Genomic DNA, 12049 nt, shown 5'->3' with positions numbered 1-12049 from the left:
GGACTGAGGGGCTACAGCAGTCATTTGCTGCCCGTGTTTTCTGCAGAACACGGTCCTGCTGTGGAACAGGCCGGGCTCTCCTGCCTGGCAGCTGGGCCCATGAGCACACACTGGCACCAGCAACCCAAGGGATGTCCGGCTGTGCTCTGGCTGGATGAGTCTCACCCGTTATGGCTTCCAAGCAAAAGCGTCAGCCCCTTCCAGGCAATGCACCTGTAAACCTCCCATTGGAGCTTGTGAAGGAGGGATCCGCACCACTTTTCTAGTTGGGCAACTGTTTGCACTGCATAAGCTTGGTCTGATACAGCTGCCTCAAAGAAGCAGAACTGCAGCTCCACAAGCACAGCAACTTTCACCTGCATGTGCTGAAAGGCAGCTTGGGAGAACCATGGCCAAGGGGAAGGGGAGAACTTGTGAATTGATGCTGTGTGCTGCTGCAGAGCCCCGGGTGTGGGCCTGGACCTGCTTGTACTGGCAGCTGGTAGGTATGGAAGTCAAGTGAAATGCTGCCCCAGCTGACAGCCCCAGCAGGGAGCAAGACACCAGAGGAGAGGTGCTGCCACCACAGAGGGCAGGCAGTGCCCTGTTCATGCCCTTTCCTTTGGCAGACACCGCAGCACAGGGATATTTAAAGAAAACAAGAGAATTGTGCTCTGTTTGTGGGGTGCCAGAAGGCAGGCAGGATCCCCAGACAGCACCAAAAATGAGGGGAGTTGCAGCAGCTGCAAGGTATCAGCGAGCACTGCCAACTGTGCTAAAGTTGCCAAGCACATCTACTGGTGGCCCAGAACCATGCTGGGCCCCGCTGCCCCTGCTGAGATGTGGCAACGTGGTAAGACAGCTCACCACCTTCAGCCCCAGAAACCTGCTGGCAGCAGGATGTGCCACTTCCCCTTGGCTGCTGGCTCAGCCTGCCTCTGCCAGCATGTCAGGCAAGGGTTTTCTGGCAGGAGCTGCACTGGCACAGGGTCTGGCCCTTTCAGTGAAGTGTGTCGCTGCCGAGCCCCTCTGGCAGGGCAGTAAGCCAGCTCGCTCAGGGCTGTGGCTCCCAAGCACTCCCTCACCTCTGGAACCACACAGGCTTCAAGGTGGCCGAGCATTAACGCAGAATCTTGTTCTGCCAGCAGCTGATTCCCCACCCCGGCAGCCCAACACACCTGTGCAGCCCCGGGCAGCGGCAATTAGGCAGCGGCCACTGCACACACGCTGCTTCACTCAGTGCAGCTTTGCCATCTACAGTCTCACTGGGCACTTTCTGGGCTTGAGTAAGGTGCCTGATTCTGCACATAGCCAAAGCTCCTGAACGGACAACCGCTCCTCATAGCACTTGGGACAACCAGGTTACCTGTGGCGAACTGGCAGTGCACCTCACTCTGAACACCACTGGCCTAGGGCCAGCCCCCGCAAGGGGAAGGTTAAGAGAGCAAAGAGCAGCAGCTGTGCTTTGCAGCCACTGAGCTGGCAAAATCAGCAGGGTGCGGCCAGAGAGCCCGGAGGGAGCGAGGCCCTGCTCCAGCACTTACCCGGCAGGCAGCCTGTGCGTACAGGAGGTGCCTGCAGCAGCCCCACCACCACCGTTACACCGTTGCAGCGCAAAGCTGCAGGCAGTCAAAACCCGGCTGCCTTCTGCCCGGGGGCACAGGGGCACCCCTTCCCCTGCCCGGCTTTGGGAGCAGCCAGGACCTGACCACCGACCCTTGCGCTGCACCAGGAGGTGCCGGAGCAAAGCAGGGAGAGTTGTGCCATGGGACATCCCCCTGCCACGGTCACAAGACTCGCTCCTCGTGGGTACCTGAGCAGACACTGCATAGAGCCACGTGCTCTGAATGGGAGCCCTCTTGCCACGGGCTCCTGCTCGATCCTGGGGGGACGAGGTGATACGCGCGCCCTGCCTCGAGCGCGCCACCGCATGGCTGGCCTCTCTGAACGGGCGGGTGTGGCGCGAGCCCCCGGTGGGGCCGAAACACCCGCCTTGAGCTCCCCCCGCTCTCCACCTCTGGGGCTGCTGCACAAAACGCGGTGAGGCTGCCCGGTACCTTACGCCAGGCTGGGACCGGGCCGGGGGCGCGGGGCCGGGGCACATACGCGGGGCAGCGCCGCGCGGCTGTGGGGCTGGGCCCGGGCCCGGGCCCGGGCCCGGCCCTGAGCGCCGGCCGGTGCCCGTGGGGGCGGGGCGGCCCCGACCTGCGCCTGGCGGCCTCACGCACCGCGACGTGTCCCACAGCGTCATGTGCCCCGTGTACTTTCCCTCCGCAGGCACCGGAAGAACCGCTTCCCCTTCCAGGCCGGGTCAAAGGGCGGCGGACGCGGCCCAGTCAGAATCCACCACGCGCGTCTGGCCGCGCTCATGCGCACTGCCCGCCCGTCGGGGCCGCCCGAGTGCCACGTTCGAGGGCAGGCGGCCGCGTGAGGCGGTGGCGCCGACCAATTGCGGGCGACGCAGCGCGGAATGAGGCCAATGGCGACGCGCGGGAGAGGAGCGAGGCCAACGGCCAACCCGCGGCGGCGGGGGGCGGGTGTACCCCGATCTCTGGCGAATAGGAGCCGCTCGACGGCCGGGGCAGCGGGCTGAGCCAATGGTGGGCGGCGGCGGCGCGGCTCGGCTGGGCCAATGGGACGCGGCGGCGGCCGGGGGAGGCGGGTTTATAAGCGGAGGTGGTGCCGCGACGGCACGCCCGCCTCGTCCTGTTCCGTCCCGCCGCCATCAGCCATGGCGGGAATCCGCGCCGTCCTGGCGCTGCTCTGCCTGCTCCTGCCGCCGCCCGCCTGCGCCACCGCCCCCGAGGAGGAGGACGGCGTCCTGGTGCTGCGCGCCGCTTCCTTCGAGCAGGCGCTGGCAGCCCACCGCTACCTGCTCGTCGAGTTCTGTGAGCGCCGCGGGGCGGGCGGGCGGCGGCCCCAGGAGGACCGAGGGGCCGGGGCGGGCGGCAGGAGGTGCTGAGGGACCAGCCTTCCCCGGGGTGGGGGGGGGCGGCCGTGCGAGCACGGGTTGGGCTGGACTGGGCGGGAAGGCCGCCGGGGCGCTGGGCCGGGAGGGGGCGGTCGGCGCGGGGCGTCGGGCCTGGGAGCGAGGGGACTCCGGCCGGTGCTGATGCCCCGTCCCGCAGATGCCCCGTGGTGCGGGCACTGCAAAGCGCTGGCCCCCGAATACGCGAAGGCGGCGGCGAAGCTGAAGGCAGAGGGCTCGGAGATCCGGCTGGCCAAAGTGGATGCCACAGAGGAGTCAGAGCTGGCGCAGCAGTTCGGCGTGCGTGGCTACCCCACCATCAAGTTCTTCAGGAACGGCGACAAGGCTGCTCCCAAGGAGTACACAGGTGAGCGGGGTGGCTGGCCCTGCGCCTGGGTGCAGAGGGCAGCGACGTGGCGGCAGGCCCTTGCACCTGGCCCTGTGCTGCTGTGGCTGGACAAGGTCCACTGTGACAGCGACCCAGGGAGTGGCACTACAGCAGGCAGGCTTGGGGTGGTGAGGATCAATTCTGCCTTTAACAGGCTTTCTCACCTAAAGCTGGGGAAATTCCTAATAATGAGATAAAGCAGATGGAATTGGTTTTGTGTAGAAAAGCAAAGTAATCCAAGCATCGTTTGTTGCTTAGCTTGACTTCACTTGAGCTGTGTAGCACCCAGAATGGAAAAAATGCTTCGGCAGTTGGGTAAAAGGGAAAACTCAAGATGTGAGATAGAGGTGCGAGGAAGACAAAGACAAGCAGAACTCAGTTAAACCAAGCCATGTTGTGCTGGATGCTGAGAATAACATCCAGAAAACTGATTTTGAAAGGAAAAGGTGATATATTTGCAGGGGAAATATTAGCATCTTTGAGAAGTGCTGTATTGCTGGTCAAAGTTTAAGAATGTGCCTGGGCTAGGAGCAAGAGAAGAGTGGATTCCTGGGAGCCCCTTGTACCTTGACTTAACAATTGGGGATTAGCTTAATTACACTAGGAGTGAAAGTAAGAGAGTTGCATAAGTGATATCTGTATTTCTGACCTCTCAACCAGCTGCTGAACAGTCTATCCCAAAGCTTGGGGGTTTTGTGTTCTTAAACTTAATTAGGGTGAAAGTGAATCAGTGTTCTTATCTTTCTGGTGTAGCTGGCAGGGAAGCAGATGATATTGTCAGCTGGCTGAAGAAACGCACAGGCCCAGCTGCAACTACCCTGACAGATGCTGCTGCAGCGGAGACGTTAGTGGATTCCAGTGAAGTGGTTGTGATTGGTTTCTTTAAGGTAGGGTTCATGTTTCTGTTTGAGACGCTCTTGTACATGTCTAGGGCCTTCCCTGCTTTCTGCCCCATGGGGACCTGACAGCTGGGGAAGGCTTTCCATGAGTTATGAAACACTTGCTGTCCTGCCTTACTTGATCTTCCAGTTCTTTGGCTGGTAAGCCCTGGGATGTTTGTTTCAGTGTGACGTGTCCCACATGAGACACCTTTCTTAATTCTTCAGGATTTGATGTCAGAGGCTGCAAAAGAGTTCTTATTGGCAGCAGAAGCTGTGGATGACATTCCTTTTGGGATTTCCTCCAGTGCCGATGTCTTCACCAAGTACCAACTTAGCAAGGATGGCGTGGTTCTCTTCAAGAAGGTTGGTGCAAAGCATGAGCACCATGCTTGAGTCTTCTGCCTCTTCTTACCTTTTCTCTCAATTACTCAGAGTGAAATGAGGGCAGCCCTGGATGAAGCAGCAAGAGATCCTGTGCTGTCAGTCTGATTGTTTCCAAGCCTCAGAGCCTGGTGGGAAAAGGGGAGGGAGCCTCCAGGCCCTTTGAAGTGTTGGAGCCCCAGGCCCACAGTCGGCAGAGGGCAGGCTCATCAGTCTCCTGGCCCAGTGCTGCCCTCCCAAAGACACCGGGTGCAAACTGTTGCCTCACTTCCCCATTTCTGATATCTAGCTGCAGTGCAGTAATGCTCAGCACAATCTTTAAAATATTCATGGCTGTAGCTTGTGAGGCTTCCTGTGCCCCTCCCCAAACTTTAAAGGTCTTAAACAGAACAGTAGCCAAGTTCTTGATGGCTTGCCATGATGCTCTGTGTTTGATTGTCTTAGCAAAGTTGCTTTTAAACATACCCAGTGTTGAGTTGACCTCTGCTGCAGTCAGCTGCTGGCTGCATCCAAGAGTTCTTCAGTCTTAGTGCTGTGGGTTCTGTGGTGCAGTGATTCCAGCAAAGTTACTAAGAGGATTTGCTGTTCCAGCTGACTCGGCTGAGGCAGTTGGATTGTGTGCAGGGGAGTGCTGGCCATCTACAAAATCAGAAATAAACTTACTGGTGTCTTTTACTATTAAAATCGAAGTCATTTCATTCAAGGGATGAAATTCTAGGTTTGAGAAGGCAAGTGGAGGTTCCTTAGACTTGGTGGTGCTGCACACTGCTGCAGTGAGGCAGGACAGAAATCTGCTTTGGGTTCATACTTAATAAATCTATAATCCGTCATTGGTCTGACCAATGTGACCCAAGACAGGCTGAAAAGTTGAATGAATTCTTACTTCAGTCTTCCATTGTTCAGCTAAAATAGCATATTTTATCCCAGTACAGCTCTGAAATTGTAGTTATTTTTATGATGCTAGAAGCTTGTAGACTTAAAATTTAAGTCGGAGGTCCCTCAGATCAGTATGGCTGAAGGTGCAAGTAAATTATCTGGCTGAGTTCAAAATGCTGGGGTTTTGCAACTAGAAAAGTTGGGGTGGGTAAAGTGAGCAGTATTTTGTTCTTGGCTGTCTTACTACCTGTATCTTGTTCTTGCCACCTGTGTAGCTTTATGTAGTCTTTCTGCATACTCTATTCATGGCTACTACTAGGCTGAAATTGCTGTTTGCAGGGGGGTTTCACAGCTTTTGTTCGTGTTGTTTGGCAAACAGTGAAGTCCAAATAGAAATGCTCCTCTAAAACTGACCATCTCTTTGGGGCTGTGGGGAGTACCATTGGGCTGCGAGCAGGTCCGTGTATGAGGGTGCTTTGAAATGGCTAGGTTTCAGCTAGGGCTTCCAGCACTGACAAGTCATTACCCTGGGTTACTTCTACACTTTCTCATGATTAGCTGTCTGTAGAACGGACTTGTGTTGATTTGATCTGATAAACTATCTTTAACCCTTAAGTCCTGTGAGCTCTGTTAACATTTCCTCCGCTTTGGAAGAACCAGGGCCATAGCAGGACCAGTCTTTAGCAGTAAAGGAGTTTTCAAGATATTTTCCATAATTGTAATCAACTTGGGTACATCTGGAATGAAAAGCAATTCTGTGCCTGGCAGCTTCTGTCAGGTGTGTTAGGAGTGAGAGGAACCTTGGTCTGAAAGGCAGCTCATGAGCTGCTGGGGTGCTGCAGAAGAGGTCTGCTCTACGTGGAATAAGGAAGGTGAGATGCCTTTCAGCTTGTGAAGGTTGTCTCTGTTTTGATGCAATGTCATTGTAGTGCTGTGGACTTTCAGATATGTCCACTCCAAACCCAGGTGGAAATGAGGACCAATGGTAACTGAATACCAGGGCATGAGTACCAGATAATTTTACCAACAATTATGTGTTTGGAGTTTGGCTCAGCTTCCTGCAGTTAGTTGGGTCTAAATGGACAGGGTTTGTTAGCTAGGAGTTCTCATCTTGCTCTTTATGTGAGTTCTTCAGGCTTGCAAAGACCCTCAAAACTGTTCTGAAGGTGCTAAGGCAATGTTCAATACACTTTTAATTTCCAGTATTAAGTGTTTTGCTCAGCTTTTCTGCTGAGACTGGTATGCTTCCTGTAACAGAAGGTTATCTGAGTCCACACTTGCTTCTGCCAGTAACTTGAGTGTTGCCATGCCATGGGACTGCTGTTATCCTGCACATCCTGTCTTTAACCTTGATGGTCCTCTACAGCTGTTCCTTTTTGAGGCTGCCAGAGAGGGTTCCAAGAATCCTGGTCAGGGATACAGGTGATGCCCTAATATAAAAAGGGATCTGGCACATCTAGTGTGATGTGTGCATTAAACATGTGCTGCTGTCTCTAACAATAGAGACTGAAACAACCCTGCAGTGCTGAGTAAATTACTGTTTACTTGCAGTGGATATAGTGGGCTTTGTCAGGCTTCTTTCATAGTGCTGGTTAAAGTGTGTGCATCTGCCTCAACACGGCTAATTCCTGCAGAGCAGAAAGCTGCAGGTGCTCTGGTAGCTTCTTGCTGGTCTGCCTTATGCCTCCTACAGAGCTGTAAGGCAGCTCTTAAAAGTCCTTGGTGACCTGTTTCACAAATGGCTTCATGATTGTGCAGAACAATTGCAGGATCTAAGCTGATTCTCCTGTTGCCGCTCACCTTGTGCTGCTAGGGGGTGATTTAAGGCTTTGCTTGCCAGGAAGACAAACGCCTTGATCCAGATTTTATGTGAACTTGTGACCTTGTTGAGAGGTGGAAGTCTGCTCTGAACAAGTGCAACTGAGATCCACTGGGGGAGTGATGCTGGTGCAAATGCATCTTATTTCTTGGGAGATATTTGTATGGGAGTGTTCTAATGCAAGAATATCTGTTTTTGCAGTTTGATGAAGGCCGTAACAACTTTGAAGGGGAGCTCACAAAAGATAATTTACTGAACTTCATAAAGTCTAATGCCTTGCCTCTGGTCATAGAGTTCACTGAACAGGTAGGTCTTTAGGTACTTGATAAGGCCTCTTCCTGCAGCTGCTGTATGGATATAAGAAAGCTTAAAGTGTAGATAGTATGGTCACGTTCTATCTTGGAGCTGACCCTAGTTTAGGGGTATGGAGAAGTGTGAAGAACACAAGGAAAAAGAGGCATAAGCTTGCTGTTCAAAGCAGTCCTGTAGTATTGGAGGCTCCTGTGGTCTAGTCAGAATAGCAGAGCCAAGCTGGTCTTGGCACCAATTTACCTCTTTTCCAAAAATAGTTTTATTTTCTGCTCCTCAGACTGCTCCTAAAATCTTCGGAGGAGAGATCAAGACTCATATTCTGCTGTTCCTACCAAAAAGTGTGTCTGACTATCAAGAGAAACTGGACAACTTCAAGAGTGCAGCTGGAAACTTCAAAGGAAAGGTGAGAAGGATTTCTGGGATGATGAATTGAGTGACCACCTCCTGCAGAGAAGTGTAGCACTATATCTACATCCACTTAACAGCTCAGGAGGAGGACTTGAAGCTAGCTCTCTCTCTACCTGTGTCTCTTGGTAATAGGCGACTGAATCACTTACTGGCTTACACACTGGCTTGCACAGCTGTTGAAGGAATGGCAGTTAACTCCTGACTTTCCTTTGTGCGGATATAAATCTGATTCTGCCTTAACATCAGTGCCAGGTCTGTGTGCATGCTGCTTGAACTGCTGCGGCTCCAGCATGTGTGCTCTGACAGGGTGCCCTCATGGTGGGCTTGGAGAGAGGAACAGGGGCTAGTTCAGCTGCTACTTGTGCAAGTCTGTGTGTAAAGTATTGATAGCCAAGAGGTACTCTTCTTCACCATACTGCCTTTGACTTTTTCTTCCAAAGATCCTGTTCATCTTCATAGACAGTGACCACAGTGACAACCAGAGGATTTTGGAGTTTTTTGGCCTCAAGAAAGAAGAATGTCCAGCTGTACGTCTGATCACACTGGAGGAAGAAATGACAAAATACAAACCTGAATCAGATGACCTCACAGCAGACAAGATCAAAGAGTTCTGTAATAAGTTTCTGGAGGGCAAGATCAAGGTAATGAAGATAAATGCTGCTGGTGGTAAACCTAGCTAAGTAAGTCTTAAAAAAAGAAATCCTCCCTGTGGGGAGCTGTGTGAATTAACTGGAGAAAAACCTCTAAACTAATTTACAGAATATCTAGCTGGCTTTGTGCTGAGAAATAAAAGGCAAAACTACTGGGGCACGAAGCCTGTGGGAAATACAGCTATGTACTGGCACCTGAGTAGTCAGAGCCTGCTCTTCCTGCTGCTTATGGTAACTGCGCTGTTTATCCAGTTGCTCTTCCTGCCAACAATCTGTGAAAAGTGTGAATGTGGGGCACAGTTTAAAGAGCTTTCACCCCTAATCTGCTGGAGGTAGCTGTGTGCAACTTACTCCAGTAGTGACCATTTAGCTAAACTCAGTCCCGTGGGAAGGATACTGTCAGTGATAGTTTCCTTCCTACAGAGCTCCACTGCAGTTCTCTCTGTGCAACAGCACCTGTTATTTCTACTTGGTCAGGGTTGGAAGGAAACTTTAAGCAGAAGAGGAAGTGACTGATTCATCTGATTGCTCATAACCTATGACTGAGGCACTGAGGGGGGTAGTTAAACTTTGATTTTCCAGGATATGTGATTGCATGCATGTTCCAAGCAGCTGTGTAGCAATCTCTCTGATTTTTACTTGTTACTCCAGCCCCACCTGATGAGTCAAGATCTCCCTGAAGACTGGGACAAGCAGCCTGTCAAAGTTCTAGTTGGGAAGAACTTTGAAGAAGTTGCTTTTGATGAGAATAAGAATGTCTTTGTAGAGTTCTGTAAGTATCTTTCAACAGCTTATTCTAAGTAACTGGTGTGAAAGGAGTGCCAAAATACTGCATGACCAAAATTAGGGAGGAAGCATCTTACAGAACCTAACTGCAAAGGTAGTGCCTCAGTTGAAAAGATGTGTGAACTGTCTGGTGTGGGGGCTGAGGGGGAGTGATAGCAACTTGTTAGGTTGTTGGTGCTAGCTGTGTTTTTTGTAATTAACAGATGCCCCCTGGTGTGGTCACTGTAAGCAGCTGGCTCCTATCTGGGACAAGCTGGGAGAGACCTACAGGGACCATGAGAACATTGTCATTGCCAAGATGGATTCTACAGCCAATGAAGTAGAGGCAGTGAAAATCCACAGCTTCCCCACACTCAAGTTCTTCCCTGCAGGCTCTGGCAGAAATGTAAGAAGGCAGCTGGCCTTTATACAAACTGCATAACAAGGGAGCACTGGAAATGCTTAAGCTGCCTGCTGGAGTTCTGTTTCAGACAAGGTCTTTGGGAGGGCTCTCCACTTGATAGGGATGGAACACATAGAATCTACAGGACATCTGAGACCCTTTTTGGGGGCTGGGCTGTAGGAAAGAGTTTGGTGGGGGTGGGAATGGGGAAAAGAGGGAGCATAGCAGAGGACAGTGTGCTCATCTACAGGCTATTCTTCCCTCGCAGTGATCTCTGAAGTCTAGTGGATGAGCTGTTTTCCTTCGTCTCATATGGGTGAAGGTGAATTTTCAAATTCTGTTTTGCTTGGCATGTTAACTCTTGCTTAGAAAGAATTCTCCTCTCCAGGGTTGTGGTTCTGTAGGTGCCCATAACAATTATCTTCATACTTTTTTCCTGTGTAGGTAATTGATTATAATGGGGAGAGGACACTAGAAGGCTTCAAGAAATTCTTGGAGAGTGGTGGTCAGGATGGGGCAGCAGCAGATGATGTGAGTAATATGAATGCAGTACTCTGGGCCTTCGGAATTGGTGTGTGTCAGATCTGATGCTGTGCTTGAACCCTCAGTCCTAAGTAAGATCCTGGGTTATGTGGCAGGGAAGGATATTGTTGGTAAACAAAAGTGCCCACACCACAAAGTGTGACCCATTCAGTTGCACCTGGCTGGCTATTGGCCTGTAATGAACTCCTCTTAGTGAGAACACTTCAGCTAGGTGTGAAATCAATGTTCTTGGGAGGCTTAAATGCAAATGCATGGAAACTGTTAATGTTACAACCTCTGAATTTGCACAGGCCAGCACCTGGGGCTTAAGCAGTGTGAGGAACACTACATATGCACTGTATCTAGTTGGAAGCTCCTCACCTGCTGGGGGTGGAGGGTGTTGCAGGTGCAGGTACCAGCTTCCAGGGGTTCCTAATCCTTAATGTCCTTAAGAGCTCTTGGTAGAAGTCTCTGGATGTTTTGTTAATGTGGCAGCAGAGAATAGCAAACAGATTAGTGGTACTGCTCTGTGCTTGGTTTTGGACCTGCCTAATGTGCCAGAAACCAGTAGCTGTCTCTAACCTATACAGGATCTGGAGGACCTGGAGACAGATGAAGAAACCGACCTAGAGGAAGGTGATGACGATGATCAGAAAATCCAGAAGGATGAGTTGTAAAGAGAAGGCTGTACATCACCCAAAAAAATCAGACACTAAATTGGCTGCTGTTATGCAGCCCAGTGAGTCAGAAACCCATTAAGATTTAAAGCAGAAGGTGAATGACTAGAAATCCAGGGATTGGCTTTTAAAGTAACACTTTACCCTCATGTGGCTGTACACTTTGACTTGATCTTTTCTTTCTTTTCCCTTTTGAGAAGGGATCTGTCACTAGGTAGCCAGCCCAGCCAGCTGGGCTTTTTTTTTATTGTGATGTACTTTTTTTGTACACAGCTTTTGTTTGAAGTATTCTGTTCTGGGTAGAAGCAGATTGTGAAGCGGTAGCATGAGTTCAACAGCCCAACATTCTGGAGCCTTGCCACTAAGGTCTTCCAAGAAAGCTCCCCACCCCTTTTTTTCTTTGAAAACTAAAGCCCATAGTTGATTTCTGCACCTGGCAGGGTCCTTAATGGACTCTGCTGTTCTTCCCTGGAATCAGCCTTCAGTATATGCAGGGGAAGAGGCAGTAAGCCTAGGCATCACCCTGGTGGAGGCTGTATATGAAGGTGCTTCTTTCATGCTGGCCAGATGTTTCCTTTCCCCTCTGCTTTAAGACACTTGGAAATGACTATTTCAAACACCTGGAAGGGTGGAGTACTGTGTGCACTGGCTGTGGCAGGCTCTGAGGGTGCAGGTGATCACTGGCTCACCAGTTTAAACCAAGACCTAGCTGTGTTGCCATCCCTTTGATCAAATGCAAGACTGTTTTGCAGTCACTTTCCATACATTATTTTGAGTGGGTTGGCCAGGCAGGTGGTGTGGGAGGGCCTGATAGAACAGATCAAACAGGACATTTGCAATTACTGGGTTTTGGCGAGGAACTTGAACAGGGGAGTGCCTCAAAGGCCTGAGCTGCATCAGGCTGGTTCTTAGCATTCTGCTACAATAATATTGGAACTGAATTTGTTGGCCAAATAAAATTGAGATTTTAATACTATTATGTTTGTTTAACTTTTATCAGAGTGTAGAATGAATATATTT

General features: G+C 51.2%; 1 protein-coding gene across 1 annotated transcript; it reads left to right on the top strand.

The window, feature by feature from the left end:
- The first annotated feature begins 2659 nt into the window (after positions 1 to 2659).
- P4HB (prolyl 4-hydroxylase subunit beta) lies at positions 2660 to 12005 on the top strand. The gene is made up of 11 exons (XM_080373863.1): positions 2660 to 2867; positions 3108 to 3314; positions 4089 to 4222; positions 4442 to 4579; positions 7494 to 7598; positions 7882 to 8007; positions 8453 to 8653; positions 9314 to 9434; positions 9652 to 9833; positions 10275 to 10361; positions 10943 to 12005. The coding sequence occupies exons 1-11, from the start codon at positions 2711 to 2713 to the stop codon at positions 11027 to 11029; spliced, it is 1545 nt and encodes a 514-aa protein (XP_080229989.1). The 5' UTR covers positions 2660 to 2710; the 3' UTR covers positions 11030 to 12005.
- Positions 12006 to 12049: the final 44 nt, after the last annotated feature.

The sequence above is a fragment of the Falco punctatus genome (assembly GCF_963210335.1).
Source record: "Falco punctatus genome assembly, chromosome: 1".
Classification (NCBI taxonomy): domain Eukaryota; kingdom Metazoa; phylum Chordata; class Aves; order Falconiformes; family Falconidae; genus Falco; species Falco punctatus.
Note: the sequence above shows the minus strand (reverse complement) of the source record. Positions and strands in the feature narration are given on the sequence as shown.

Excerpts from the sequence above, each read along its gene's own strand:
- P4HB (XM_080373863.1), top strand. The coding sequence starts at position 2,711 with ATGGCGGGAATCCGCGCCGTCCTGGCGCTGCTCTGCCTGCTCCTGCCG. Across the intron at positions 2,868-3,107 it reads CTACCTGCTCGTCGAGTTCT|ATGCCCCGTGGTGCGGGCAC; the intron begins GTGAGCGCCGCG and ends CCCGTCCCGCAG. Across the intron at positions 9,435-9,651 it reads GAATGTCTTTGTAGAGTTCT|ATGCCCCCTGGTGTGGTCAC; the intron begins GTAAGTATCTTT and ends TGTAATTAACAG.